Below are 15,404 nucleotides of genomic sequence, written 5' to 3' on the forward strand. Positions count from 1 at the left end.
GAATGTTTTGTTTTGTCCCTTAGTGGTTGAATTGTTTGGGTATTTTTGTTCATATAAATAATAGCACTGAGATTTTTGTGCTGGAGTTTATCATGAAGTGAGAGGAAAAGTGGACTGCAGAACCCTACTCCTCTACACGATCAGATACCATGGCAGTGTCTAGCAAGGCTGCTTTAACTGGAGATCCTGTTTCTTGGTGGAATGTACTAGAAAAACATGTCTCACTGACACTGATCTTGATAGACAGGCATATGTTAATCAGTTATGTGAAGTAAAAATAAAGCTATTGTTCAAAAGTCCTTATTTTTAATGTCTTGGGTTTAAGGAACAATCTGACAAAGGGTCTGAACTGAGTAATCATGAGAATGTGTGTCAGAGCTCATTAGTCCAAACATTAAAAACTAGTTTGGAAAAGCTTTTACATTCTTCAGGGTATGTGGTTATGACTCAGTGCATCTGAGTTGTATGTAGGACACTGTAACCATGTGTCCTGGATTACATTATTATTCATCCTCTTCCTTGCAAATGTAGTGCTATGCCTATTCTTGTGAAGTAAAGATTTTGCTTTAAAGAATGTGACATTGATTTGTTTCCTTTAGGTCACTCCTGTGTACGAGGAGTGGACCACTATTGACTGGTATCAGTTTTTCTGCCTGTGGGAGAAGCTGCCTTCATCTATGAAGCGAGTGGCTGAGCTGGTGGGAATTGAAGAAGGCTTCCTGGCTCGCTCTGTAAAGGGCAAAATCATCGCTAAAACAGAGAAACAGCACAGGCAAATGGCCATTCATAAAAGGTAATAACAGATGGGTCTAAGTGCCTAAGGGGAGGAGGTTTTAAAGGACAAATGTGTGAGGAGATTGTTGCCGGCACAGGGGCCCGAGGACAGCAACAGTGAGGTTCGTTGCCCGGAGTGCTTCACGCCAATAAACATACTGGGGTGGAGAAACAATCAAAGTTTTTATTTGAGATCTCAAAGTGGTGCAAGGAGACAGGCAAGTCTCAAATCGAGCACACCAGCAAAAACAGTTTCTCTCTTCTTTATACATTTTACAACTAAGCCCCCCCTCTCTCCCCCTCTCTACCACCCCTCCTCTACTCCCCCTCCCCTCTCTACCGAAGGCATGTTTATACATTTAAGCAACTAAATCATTCTAGGGCTATAAATCTAGCTTGTTAGTAACTTCTCTCTAAACAGTTATTTGGTCCTGTTTACCCTTAGTTTATTACCCCTTCCTCAGCTAGAAACATGCAAACCTCATCATTATTGTTTGGTACCTGAAATGAGCAAGGTCGTAATTGCTAACTAGCTATTTACACATTCCAATTCCTGTCCTTGGCTGTTAAGGTCGATCAGAGTTAAACATGGAAGGACAGAGTTAAAACATGGAAGAACTCTAGCTCAGGCAGGCCTAGTAACCCCAACAGTTCCCTCCTTTGAGAATACTCAACAAGCTTTTGGCTGAGTTTTCTCATATTCTATAGACAAGATACGATTGAGTGCCATGGAGCTGGGGTTCTCAATGAGAGAGAATGCTGGGATTTCTGGGGAAAGGGGGGCACACAGCTTACGGAGGAGCAATTTAAAACAAGCAATCAGGAGGAGGGTGACCAGGCACAGTACCACACCTGTGAGGAGGAGATGCACAAGGCTATTTCCCAGTCCTCCCAGGTTGGGCAACCAACTCCAAAGGGAATCAAAAACTGTGGGTTCCCTTTCCTGAGCTTTCCACTGATCAAAAGCCTGTTTGGCTGACAGGACGGGCTTGTTAATGTCCTGTGAGTTTTCTGGGACATAAGTACAACATTCACTCCCAATAAGGACACACACCCCGCCCTGGGAGGCTAAAACATAATCTAAGGCCTGTCCATTTTGCAGGGACAGCAACCGGAGCTGGTAAAGCTCTGAGTTAAGGTTTTTCTCTATGGCCAAGGTCTCATTGGCATACTTGGTGAGAAACACAGAGAGCCTACGATAAAATTGAGCCAGTCGTCCTACCTCATAGGATGGGAGAAAGATCATACCCAATCTGTCTCCTTCTGTAATGGGCTCTGGGGTGGCATACAAAGATCTATGCTGCCTGGCGCGGCCAGGGGGCAGTTTAGGGAGGACACGAAGGGGAGGGGCAAGATATCCTAGATAGCAGCTTCCATACCACCGATGCGGTAGCCACTTATAGGCAGAGGTACCGCAAATATAAAAGGAGTGGCCATTCCCTACCAAGCCATTATAACCGCTACTCCACCTATTTACTTGTCTGTCATTAAACGATCCGAACCGGGCAGTAGAGTCGGATTTGCCGTGAACATAGACAGGGATGGAAGCATCACTGTCAGGGGATAAATAATACTGACAGGTGCTATTCCCAGCAAACCAGGTGTGATTGCTGGACTTAAACTGTCGATAGCACACCAACCCAGGGGCCACTGTCTGTAACCTAATAGGGGAAGGGATATATGTTGAGTTGGCCTGCGGCTTCCAGGGGTCGTCCCTTAATGCATACTGGGACTCAATGGTACAGTTCTGCGACAAGGGATACCCGAGGCATTTTTCCCCCTACTGAACCATCCCCAACAGATATCTGACCAATTCTGGGGAACCACCCTCCAGGGTAACCCTGCAGCATGGTGTGGGATTTAGGAGCATACCCAGCAGTTGGAGAGGTTAAACTCTTGGGCAAAGCAAACCTTCAGGGACTCATATGTGTTTGTCTCTGAGTTAGTAGGGATTCCTTTCCATCCCGCATGTGCCTGGGGGGAAACGGGAGTTAACAAGAGGAGTGTCCCTATGACAAAGAGCACCACTGTGGCAGACCCTGGATCTGAACTCATATTGGGCAGGTGATCCTAGGGGCTAACAATCACAATTCCCCAAATACCCACAAAATAACAATTACCAATAGTAAGCAGATTCAAAACAAAAGGGACCAGGCCACCAGGTTAGGCCGGTCCTGTGAAAACAAACACAACCAACACTCAGAGGTCTCGCAGGGAGTGCGCTGTGACTGTCCAAAGAGATCACAGGGCATTCCCAGCAGACACTATTGTCGTCTGAATAACAGCTTAAGTCTCAAATTGTCGCTGGCAGTCTTCTCTGCAGGCTGGACGGTCCACCGTTCAGAAGCAGGCACTGCTTTCAGATGAGAGTGATGAATCCAGTTTTTGTGTCCCTCAACCTTTGCTGCTGTATGTGAGACCAGCAGGACGGTGTAGGGTCCCTTCCACTTCTCTTGGAGAGGCTCGTCCTTCCAGGTCCGGACGAGTACAGAATCGCCTGGCTGCAAGGAGTGGATCGGGGCATCCAGCGGGAGAGGCTGCAAATCTTTGGTATACCTGTGAAGAGAACAGCAGACAGAGAGCACATATACTGAGATAAGAAGCCACACCCCATTTCCCACTCCCCTGCCAGAACCGGTGTACCATTCATAGGCCATGCCCTTCCAAACATAATCTCGAAGGGACTGAGCCCTAACCTGCCCTTAGGGAGAGCGCGAATGCGGAGCAGAACAAAGGGCAAAGCATCAGGCCACTTAAGGGAAGCCTCTTGGCAAACCTTTGAGAGGTGCTGCTTAAGCGTCTGATTTGTACGCTCCACTGGCCTGCGGTCGCCATGGCGTGTGAAGCTTCCAGGGGATCTGTAGGGCATCCGATATCTTCTGAACGACTTGGGATGTGAAGTGTGTTCCGTTGTCAGAGTCCATCCACTGGGGGAGCAATCTGAGCCTTACTCAGTGCTACTCGATATCCTCGAAGTCCAACAAAGTTCAGGAGGCTCACAGTGGCTTTAAGGCAAGAGGTTAGACCCACTGCAGCAATTAACAAGTCATCCACATATTGCAGGAGGAGGACTTTGTCCTCATTGTCCCACTCCTCCAAGTCTCTAGCCAGGGCCTGGCTGAAAAGGGTGGGGGAATTTTAAATCCTTGAACCAGCACTGTCCAGCAAAGCTGCTTCCTAACCCTCCTTTTGTCCTCCCACTCGAAGGAGAAAATCTCCTGAGACTGGAGGTCAACCGGAATCGTGAAGAAAGCATCCTTTAAATCCAGGACTGAAAAATGGGTGCACTGCCCCCCTATAGAGGCCAACAGTGTATACGGATTTGGAACAAGGGGGTATAGAGTCTTAACCCGCTCATTAACTGCTCTCAGGTCCTGGACCAGCCGGTATGTGCCATTGGGCTTTCATACAGGCAAGATAGGAGTGTTCCAAGCTGACTGGCATTCTCAAAGCACCCCGCACTTTAGGAACTGGTCTATAGTTTCCTGCAGTACCTCTCTGGCTTCCCTTTTGATCAGATACTGCTTAATTCACACTGGACCTTTTCCTGGCAAGAGCTGAACAGTTATAGGAGTATGATGGGCTGCCTTTCCTGGGATCCCTGATGCCCATACCAGAGGAAAAACCCGCTTCTCCCATTGACTCCACTCTGGGGCTTGCATGGCTGAGGGCTCAATTGCAAGAGTCATTATCCAGGCATTCTCTGGAGGTAAGGTGAGGCTTATTTCATCTTGAGTGAAATGCAGGGTGGCACCTAAGCGACAAAGCAGATCCCGTCCTAATAGTGGCATTGGACAATCGGGGAGGTAAACCAGTCTGTGAGATAGAGTTCTGTTTCCCAAAGCACATTCCGCTGGGGCATATACTGGGCACTTAGTTCCTTTCCCTGTGGCTCCCACCACAGTGAGAGAAACTTCCACAGGCAGCTGAAGGGGCTGGTTTACAGCAGTTCGTGCAGCTCCAGAGTCTATTAAAAAAGTCTGTCTGAATCTCCCACCCGCATTTTTACTCGGGGTTTCGGGGGCAGGATAGTCAGTCTCCCCTGACACCCCTATTCTTGATCCTCCGCTGCCATCATAGGGGTACCTTCCCTTTCGGGGCACTCATTTTCCCAATGTCCCTCCTTTCGGCATATAGTACACTGGTTGCGACCCAGACGCCTTTCCTGTGAGCCAGGGTGCCCACGTCCACGTCCTCTCATTCCCCAGCCCCTTCCACCTTCCTGAAATCTTCCCCTGCCACCAGCCTGTACTGCTGCAACCATCATTTTCACTTGCCTCTTTTCCTTTTCTCCCTCGCTAAGGCTGTAAGCCCTGTTTGCAGTTTCCAAAATCTGTGCCATTGTCATGCCCATCAAATCCTCCTTTTTCTGCATTTCCTTTTAATATCAGGGGCCACACGGCTGGTAAAGATACCCTTCATAATTGCCTCAGTAGCCTGATCATCAGGGTTTGCATTAGTAGTTTGCCTGATGGTATCCCGAATACGCTGCAGAAAAGCAACCGGACTCTCTTTTGGCTCCTGTACTAGCTCATACGGCTTAGCCCAATTGTTATGTCAGACAGCTGAGTGTTGGAGACCATGTAATAGGAGCTCCTTGTATACAGTGAGACAGGTGAGATCTGCCGGCACCTTGGGATTCCACCGGGGGTCTGCTGTAGGGACCTGAACTGCAGCAACAGGAACGTTTGCTGCGTTTGCCTCATGTCTAAGCTGTGCCTCCTCTCGTGCCTTAGACACAACCTGATTACGCTCCACCTCAGACAGCAGGGTCCGCATAAGGACATTACAGTCATCCCAGTCAGGCTTATGGCTAGCCAGACACCCTTCAAAGACCGAGATAAACTTGCTTGGATTCGTAGAGAATTCCCCTGACTGTGCCTTAAAAGCTGCTAGGTCCACTGGGTTAAAAGGCACATGGGTATAAACCTGCATTGTAGTGGCTGGGCGATTTTCTGTTCCAGAACGGGCTATCCGAGTCTCAGTAATCAATGGATAGAATCCCACCGAGGGGGCAATCTCTGGGACCTGAGGCACCCTATCTTTATACGGTGGGGGTGTTGGAGCCGAAGGGGACACCGACTCTGCCATCACAACCGGGGGAGGGTTCTCAGGACTAACAATAGTTACTACCGAACCTGTCGGAGTCAAATTACACTTTTGCAAAAGATCTGATCTATCTCTTAACAACATAAACAACTGTACATACATATGTTCATTCCATTTACCCGTACGCTGACAAAACAAAAGCAACTGAAGGATCATATTATAATTAAGTGATCCCTCCGGTGGCCACCTTTCCTGGTCCTCTAGCTGATATTGAGGCCAGTCTACTGTACAGAATCTTTTTAATTTACTTTTAATCAACGGATCCGATCCAAACACTTTCCAGTTCACCAGAATGCATTCTAAGGGCGTACACCTTGCCCTGCCTGCAGTACTCTCTCCCTGCCCCATACTCTAGGGAGACACTGGGCGTCCCCAGGTCAAAACAGGTAAAGTCCCCACTGGACTGTTCCTACCTTATCCAAGGGTCCGGTTCTGCACCGTCGCCCACAGCTGCTTCTCCACTAATCAAGCACGTTGCACCGTTGTGCCCTCCGGGGTCGACCAAATCACGTCTCCGCCGAGGCCCCCGATGAAGTCACCGGTGTGCTCTGGGCATCGGTCGTCGTCTTAATCCGTCGGCCGCCAGGAGGGATCCGGGCAAGGCTAAATTTCAGCCTCGAGCCCACCCAGGGACGCCAAGACTGTTGCCGGCACAGGGGCCCGAGGACAGCAACAGTGAGGTTCGTTGCCCGGAGTGCTTCACGCCAATAAACATACTGGGGTGGAGAAACAATCAAAGTTTTTATTTGAGATCTCAAAGTGGTGCAAGGAGACAGGCAAGTCTCAAATCGAGCACACCAGCAAAAACAGTTTCTCTCTTCTTTATACATTTTACAACTAAGCCCCCCCTCTCTCCCCCTCTCTACCACCCCTCCTCTACTCCCCCTCCCCTCTCTACCGAAGGCATGTTTATACATTTAAGCAACTAAATCATTCTAGGGCTATAAATCTAGCTTGTTAGTAACTTCTCTCTAAACAGTTATTTGGTCCTGTTTACCCTTAGTTTATTACCCCTTCCTCAGCTAGAAACATGCAAACCTCATCATTATTGTTTGGTACCTGAAATGAGCAAGGTCGTAATTGCTAACTAGCTATTTACACATTCCAATTCCTGTCCTTGGCTGTTAAGGTCGATCAGAGTTAAACATGGAAGGACAGAGTTAAAACATGGAAGAACTCTAGCTCAGGCAGGCCTAGTAACCCCAACAAGATGATCCAATTGCTAGGTTCTGTTCTGTATGAAAGCATTGTCTGGGATTGGCTCTCCTGTTGGCTGAGCTGTTAGCTAATGCAATTTGGATCGGTCCCTTATGAGTTTATCCATATTGGGTAAGAGATCTGTAGCTACAAGAAGTTTGGGTATGTGTTAAGAAAAATGGTCCGAGAAGTTATTTCCTTTGTTTGCCACTTCTGGCCCAGAGTAGCACAGTAATGTCTCATTACTACTAGCTTGGCCTCAATTACTTTATTTTTTAAAATTTCTCTATATGCTTTTTGTACAGGTTTTTCACCAGCCTTGCCCTACTGGATTTAATCAGTGAGGTTCCCTTAAAGGATATTACTAAGAAATATAACTGTAGTCGTGGCCAGCTTCAGTCCTTGCAACAGTCTGCTGCCACCTATGCAGGTGAGTCAAAGGGACAGAAAAAATTCTGGAGTCTTGCATTATCTAGTTCTAAATATTTGGTCTTTCTAGTTTGTTACTGGAGAAAATATGGTCTGTCTTCTTCATATATGGCATTGTTGGCTAAAATGTGGCAGTGATAAATTTAGCCCATGCACTGTTTTAGTGCAGTCTGTACTTGCCATCTGCTCTGTTATGGAAAAGCATCCTGCAGAGGCTACACCACTCGGAGGAGGAGGTAGGATAAATATGGAGAACTGCATGTTGGGAAATGTAGTCTTCAAAGGCTGCATCTTAATGGTAAGTGAATATAATTTGTCCCATTTTATGCAAATTAAGTATAGGCTAATTCTATGCTCCTGCCAAACTACCAATGTGATGCTCTCATGTGGACAAAGTTTGGATGCAGCTGATACTTAGTTCAGAGATTTCTCAGCTGCAAAATTAACTGGCTGAAAAATTGTAATTTTACAATTGCCAAAAAAGACAGAAGCCTCCTTGTCACTTACCATAGCTTCTCAAACACTTAAAAAGGGTTCAGAGAGTGTTAATTTGCCTGCCAAAATAGGTCTGGCAAATCAAAAGATAACAGGACACAACATGAATAAGAACACTTTTCTTTCATCACCAGAGTCCTCGTAAACTCCACAAATGGGGTCCATACATTTTAAAGAGTGGTCACATCTACCAACTTTTCAAGGCCCAAATGTGGGATGCAGTGTGTGACAAAGACCGAAAATGAAGGGTACACAAAAATTATTCAGGAAGGAAAGTTTTAAATGTTAACAGTACTCATTCTGATAGTGTTAATTACTTCTTGTAATATCAGTTTCATGATTCTCTATTCCCAGTGTAAATCATTTTCAGCAATCAGTGAAGGGATACAAGATTTTTTCAAGAATATAGGTAACTTTGGGGCTAAAATGAATGATGTCTCTTGAAATAAGGTGTGGTTAAGAGGAATGAATGCAGTTGTATTCTGAGTGGCTATAAAAATGGAATTCTGTGTCTTTCTTCCAATGATTTCCATATCCCATGTGCTCAGTTTACAGGTAAAAAGGAGTCGATTTTTCCTAGCACTGCTAGCCTTGCAAACTTAGTCTGGCCAGTGAGAGTTAAGCTTGTTTTTCTCCATTTTACCCATTGTCATCAGTAATAAAGATTGTGCAGGGGCAGATTGCACAGAATATATGGCCTGACTTCCCCAGCCAATTTTTGTCATTTTCATAGTTCAGGGCAGCTGCACCTGGATTTCTCCTCAGTGGTCCACTCAAGGACACCCACTCTCAGACTTCCAGCTCCCTACCTGTTGCCTTTTTGCGTGAAGACCTACGTCTCTTTCCCGTCTGACCAGGGCATTTCCAGGCTTCACAGTTCCCTGCCTTTGGTGTGTTGTTCCCAGCTGAGACAGTCTGCTCAAGCACACCTACTTGCTTTCTCTTCAGAGACAGTTAACAGTGTGACTGCCCCGGTTATTGATACCACACAGCTCTTTTTATGCAAGCATATTTTCTTATTAGGGTAAAAGCACTACAGAGAAAGCATTAAAAACAATAAAAGAACCTAAATGTATGCTAATAAGCTAACCAGAGATCATCCCAACACTAAGATGGAGCAGTCCTGGCAGGAGTAGTCATTCAACACACCACCCAAGGAGTTTCCTTTGTGGTCACAAGTTCATCACAGCTTCAGCTCAGAAGAAATATTCAGTATTATGTGGCCTCAGTAGGCCAAGTCCTTCCAAACCTTTAAGGACTGGGGCCTCCCATGGTACAGGTGGTTCTGTCCATCTGCTGGATCAGAAAGAAGGCCACAAGCCAGTATACCAGTTTGAACCAGTATATGTGCACCTCTCCAGGTGGATGACTTTAAAGGGTTGATAACTGGAGGAATTATATTAGCATATATCCCCTCCTCCTAGAAAAAACCCTTAATGTTAAAAGCTCACTTTGTTTCAAAAGGTCCTTTGAAGAGCCTTACAATCCCAAAATAGTATGTAAATATTTGTGTTTTTAATACAATCAACTCCAAAAATGTTAAACTTCAGTAAGGTTTAACGTAATTCAGTAAAGTTTGTCCAGGACATTACAGAGTAGTGTCAATCTATCACAGTCATTTGACTATATTTTTCTATCGTTTCTTCTTTGAGCACCCCACTTTAGGGTGCCCATGCACCTCGTGTGTGCCAGAGTGGAATTTTTTGAATAGTAGTGTCTGTTGGAGTTGCACATGTACAGCACATGTCCTCATATCTCTCATCTGAGGGTATAAAGGGAGGGGGGCTGCATCTGCCCTCAGTTCCCTCTTATTGCCCATGACAGCAAAACAGAACAAATGTCCAGGTCGCTACTACTCAGTGTTTGCTATAGTTTGATAGAACAGTCATCTACCTACCTTTTTAAAATGTTCCTGTTTCCCCTTAGTTTATCAATTTGGGACCATTTAAAAAACAACAACTAACTCCGCCCCCCCCCCCTCTACAGTTCCACTAGGAGCTGTGCACTACCATGTGCCTCATGGTAGACTCAAAACTTTAAGTCCTGTCTATACTGTGACTGCCTCATTCTGCTTATTGAGGGCCATAGCTGCTGCTTGTTTTGCCTTGAAGAGAACTATGTATTGGATCAGTGCTTTGTCTGCTGTTCATTCTCCTCACAGGCACATATTTCAAGTTCTATCTTATGGAGTGGTCAGTGAGTTGTCATCTCATCCTGAGGAGACTCTGCTCCTAAGACTGATCAAGCACTGAAGAAATCTTGAGTGCCCCCACCAGATGGCCCACTATGCCAAGTCCTGTCACTGAGAAAAAACACTGTCAAAGGACTCTGCATGGATGATCCCAGCACCAACAGTTCTGGGAATCAAATACCAGTGCTGAGGGACAAAGTTGGCTGGAGCACAGACAAAAGCATTGCTCTAGGCACTGGTCAGTGTACTCTCATAAGGAGAGTTTGAAAAAATGATGTGCCAGAGAGAAGTTCACTAAGCCCTCAGCCATCACAGGGGTTAGCAGCACAGGCTTGGTCACAAGCTCAACATGAACAAATACACCCAGTACCAACCTCAGTGGCAGCATCTACGCAGTCGGCAATGCAAATACCGATGTCAGCATTGTCTGCAGAGTCCTCTGCGCATATATGTTACAGTGCTGCAATGGAGTCTACATCTTCACCAGTCTTCCTCGGCACAGAGACCATCACCACTACTGGCACATGATATCATCCTGGCACCAAGATCAGCTTACACCTCGGCACTGCTCTTTAACAAGATATACTCTTCATCCCTATCACTGGGCCATATCTTTTTGCCAGCATCAAGCATCAAACTATCTCCCTTTAATATTCAGGAAGAAGATCCTGTGTAATGGATTGAATGCTTACCCATTAGAGCCTTGTCACAATCCTGGCATGGATGGTAATGGGCTGGCCAACCCCAGTGAAGCCAGCTGTACCAGTATAACGTGCCATTTTAGTCCTACTGGACCTTTTGGGGACCACCTTCCCATGCCTCCAGGAGTCAGTCTCCATCCCATCTCTCAAGAAAGCGGAAGAAATCCCATTCCCCATCAGCATTGCTGACCAGCTTGCCCACACTGGACTGAGACAATGAACATCAGACACTGGACAAAGTGGGATTAGCGGAACAGCAGCATTTTCCTTCACGTCCTCAGGAATCTTCATTGTTCCCATATAAAGTGAAGGCTACAGCTCCAGTACCAGCACCAGATGATTTTAAGACATTCTAGGAACTGCTAGCTATACTCAGAGGCCCTGGATATTCAGACTTCAGTCATTCAAATTCCTTAGCACTGGCCAGATTATCCCAGCCAATTAACAAGGGGATACTTGACCCTGCAAAGGCATTATGGCAAATACTGGTCACCATTCCTCCTACCACCAAAAGGATGGAGAAAAAGTATCAAGTGCCACAGAAGGGATCCAAGCACTTCTATGCTTACCCAGTCAGGATCATTAAAAGTGTCTGTGGTTCAGGAGAACTCCAAATCCACAAAGAGGACCACAAAAGAAACATCCTCTTCCTGCCACCTATGGAGGAAGACACTTCTCATAGACTCATCAACCACTGATTGGGAAACCCACCCGAACCTCTGGATACAAGGGATCTGGGGTCAAAAGGATATGACTCTCCACATAAATGTATTGAAGCTGTGATCAATCAGGCTATCCTGCATTCTGATCTCTTACAAAATTCCACAGTGCAAATTTTGATGGACAACGCGTCTGCAATATATTCCCCTGATTCCCAGGTGAATCTGTAAGATCAGCTGGGACAAAGGCAAAATAGTCCTAATAGCTCCATAGTGTTCAAGATAGTTCTGGCTAACAGATCTTCTCTGAATATCAATTACCTAGTTTTCCGGATCTGAGGTCAGATACTTTGTCTGGATCTGAAGTCACTGCATCCAATAGTTTGGATATTGGCTGGTTAATACTGACAGACTGCTCCCTTCAGGTCCGAGAAATCCTCCTACAAAGCAGAAAACCTCTCAAAAGGAAAACGTATTCCTCTAAATGGAAAAGACTCTCAACAGGGGCAACCCAATGAAGTCTTGACCCAGTGGAGGCTCCCATACCAAAGATCCTGGACTACCTCCAGGATATAAAACAACTGGGTCTTTCATTCAGCTCCATCAAAGTTCATCTAGCAGCAATTTCATCATGTCTCTCACCTATCCAATATTGTTCAGTCTTTTCACATCCTACAATATATAGATTTCTGAAAGGGCTACGTTATGCTTACTCTCCTATCAAGGAACCTTCTCTTATACAGAATCTCACCATTGTCCTTGCAAACCTCTTGGTGCCCCCTTTTGAGCCGCTTGCGGAATGTGCTTACACCACTGTATCCTTTAATCGGTCTTCCTAGTTGCCATATTTTCAGCCAGCAGGGTCAGCGAGCTGTAAATTCTTACTGTTGATATCCCTTAAACAACGTTTCACGAGGACAAAGTGGTGGTGAGGCCTCATCCAGAATTTAAACCTAAGATGATCTTGAAGTTTCACTTAAATCATTCTTCCCCAGGCTTCATTCTGGACCAGGAGAAAAACGTCTTCACATCTTAAGTGTTTCAAGATTTGTATTGTATTATCTTAACAGAACAAATTCCATTTGACTATCATCCTGTCTCTTTGTTGTTGTTTCTGGGCCTTCGAAGTATCAAACTATCTCCTTCCAGAGGATATAGATCATACATTGTATATTGCTCTGCTATCAAATGGCTGATGTACTGCCCCCAGAGAGGACTTGGGCTTGGTCCCTCTGGAAGCGATGCAGGTGCTGGGGCTGTTTCCATTGACTGTGAACCACTGTCCGCTGGTGCACTATGTTGTATTTCAGGCTCTGGCTGAGCCTCTTGGGTAGGGTTATCTGCTGTTTCTGCCAGTTCAGGCTCACTAGTGCCCTCTGGTGTTGGAGTTGTAGACGGGTTTGCAAGCGCTGGACTCAGTGCTGGCAACGGTTCTGGTGCTGGTTGCGTTGCCAGTTCCGGTTCTGGGAATGGCTTTGGCTAGGTCCCTGGGATTGGCTCCACTACGGCTGTTGCAGTCGTTGGCAGGGGATCCGGTTCCACCACCTTTGGCTGGGTCTCTGGTAACACAGACGGGGCCCTGGGGGACGGCTCAGGAACAGGGATGGGGGTGGAAGCTTGCTTAGCCTGGCTGCGGGTGACTATTCCCACCCTCTTGGCTAACTTCACATGGTTGGCCAAGTCTTCCCCCAGCAGCATGGGGATGGGATAATTGTCATAGACTGCAAAAGTCCACATTCCTGACCAGCCCTTGTACTGGACATGCAACTTGGCTGTAGGCAAGGTTACAGACTGTGACATGAAGGGTTGAATTGTCACTGGAGCCTCCGGGTTGATGAGTTTGGGGTCCACTAGGGATTGGTGGATAGTCGACACTTGTGCCCCAGTGTCCCTCCATGCGATAATCTTCTTTCTGCCCACTCTCAAGGTTTCCCTTTGCTCCGAGGGTATGAGAGAGGCATCTGGGCCCGGGGATCTTTGGTGTGATTGTGGTGTAATGAACTGTAATCGGTTGGGGTTCTTGGGGCAGTGGGCCTTTATATGTCCCAGTTCATTACATTTAAAACATCGCCCTGCTAAGGTATCACCGGGGAGATGTTGGTTGGTGGAGACTGGTGTGGTGGGGTGAGAAGGCGTCTGGGGTTTCCCTTGGAATGTAGGTGGGGCCTTGGGTTGTCCCCGGTGGTAAGGTTTTGTTTCGGGTTGCCCCTTCTGATATTCGCTCCAACTGCTACTAGTTTTTTTCTTTTCTGCCACCTCCACCCATTTGGCTCCAATCTCCCCTGCCTCGGTTACAGTTTTGGGCTTCCCATCTAGGATGTACCTTTCTATTTCCTCAGGAACACCCTCTAAAAACTGCTCCATTTGTATTAGGAAGGGCAACTCTTCCGTAGATTTAACATTTGCTCCTGATATCCAGGCATCCCAATTTTTCCCAATGTGGTAGGCATGTTGGGTAAATGACACATCGGGTTTCCACCTTAAGGCTCTGAACCACCGACGGGCATGCTCAGGTGTTAGCCCCATTCTGATTCTGGCCTTGTTTTTAAAAAGTTCATAACCGTTCATGTGTTCCTTAGGCATTTCAGCCGCCACCTCTGCTAAGGGTCCACTGAGCTGCGGCCTCAGCTCTACCATGTACTGGTCTGGAGTGATGCTGTACCCAAGGCAGGCCCTCTCAAAATTTTCTAAGAAGACTTCAGTATTATTGCCTACCTTGTAGGTGGGGAATTTTCTGGGATGGGAAGTGGTACCTGGAGAGGGATTGCTAGGATTGGCTGATATATCCGGCCTAGCCCGTGCTAACTCCAGTTCATGCTTCCTCTCTTTTTCTCTCTCCTCCATCTCTTTTTCTTTTAATTGGAGCAGTCTCTGATGTTTCCTTTCATTTTCTTCTGCTTCTAGTCTGGCCAGTTCTAGTTTGTTAGCTACGTCCCTGGTACTCATTTTCCTGTTTCTTGTGCTAGGTCACACCCCCTCTGCAGTTCACTGAAACTGGGATGCACTCAGCTCAGGCTGCTCAGGTAACAGAGACTTTCTAACTAGCTATCCCCGAGAGATAGAAAGAAAAAAAACAAAACAAAAAAAAACCCAATTCAGCTTGTAAATGTCTTTTGCCAGCTGTTTGCTCACTGCTTGAATCCTTCTCTTAACAAAGACCCTTGTTAAAAAAACTTATCTCTCCTTGCCTGAAGGCAGAGGTGTTAAGATATGTATCTACCTTCAGCTCTGCTTTCTAAGCAGCTAGAAAGGAGAAAAAAAAAATCTTACTGGCTTTTGGTTTAAAATGATCCCACCACTCTGCCACCATGTCAAGGCTGCTTCCCCACTCTGAACTTTAGGGTACAAATGTGGGGGCCTGCATGAAACTTCTAAGCTTAACTACCAGCTTAGATCTGGTCCGCTGCCACAACTCCCAAAGTGCTAATTCCCTTCCCTGGGTAGCCTTGAGAGACTCTTCACCAATTCCCTGGTGAATACAGATCCAACCCCCTTGGATCTAAAAACAAGGAGAAATCAATCAGGTTCTTAAAAAGAAGGCTTTTGATTAAAGAAAAAGGTAAAAATCATCTCTGTAAAATCAGGATGGAAACTAACTTTTCAGGGTAATCAGACTTAAAGAGCCCAGAGGAATCCCCTCTAGCCTTAGGTTCAAAGTTACAGCAAACAGAGATAAACACTCTAGCAAAAAGGTACATTTACAAGTTGAGAAAACAAAGATAAAAACTAACACGCCATGCCTGGCTGTTTACTTACAAGTTTGAAATATGAGAGACTTGTTCAGAAAGATTTGGAGAACCTGGATTGATGTCTGGTTCCTCTCAGTCCCAAGAGCGAACAACCACCAAA

General features: G+C 46.2%; 1 protein-coding gene across 2 annotated transcripts in view; it reads left to right on the top strand.

The window, feature by feature from the left end:
- POLQ (DNA polymerase theta) overlaps positions 1-15,404 on the top strand; it is a 149,928-nt gene that overhangs the window by 76,293 nt on the left and 58,231 nt on the right. For both annotated transcript variants that reach the window (XM_054042860.1, XM_054042870.1), the window contains exons 13-14: positions 600-793; positions 7,386-7,510. In XM_054042860.1, coding sequence (XP_053898835.1) covers positions 600-793; positions 7,386-7,510 — 319 coding nt within the window. The remainder of the gene's footprint in view (positions 1-599; positions 794-7,385; positions 7,511-15,404) is intronic.

The sequence above is a fragment of the Malaclemys terrapin genome, chromosome 1, assembly GCF_027887155.1.
Source record: "Malaclemys terrapin pileata isolate rMalTer1 chromosome 1, rMalTer1.hap1, whole genome shotgun sequence".
NCBI lineage: Eukaryota > Metazoa > Chordata > Testudines > Emydidae > Malaclemys > Malaclemys terrapin.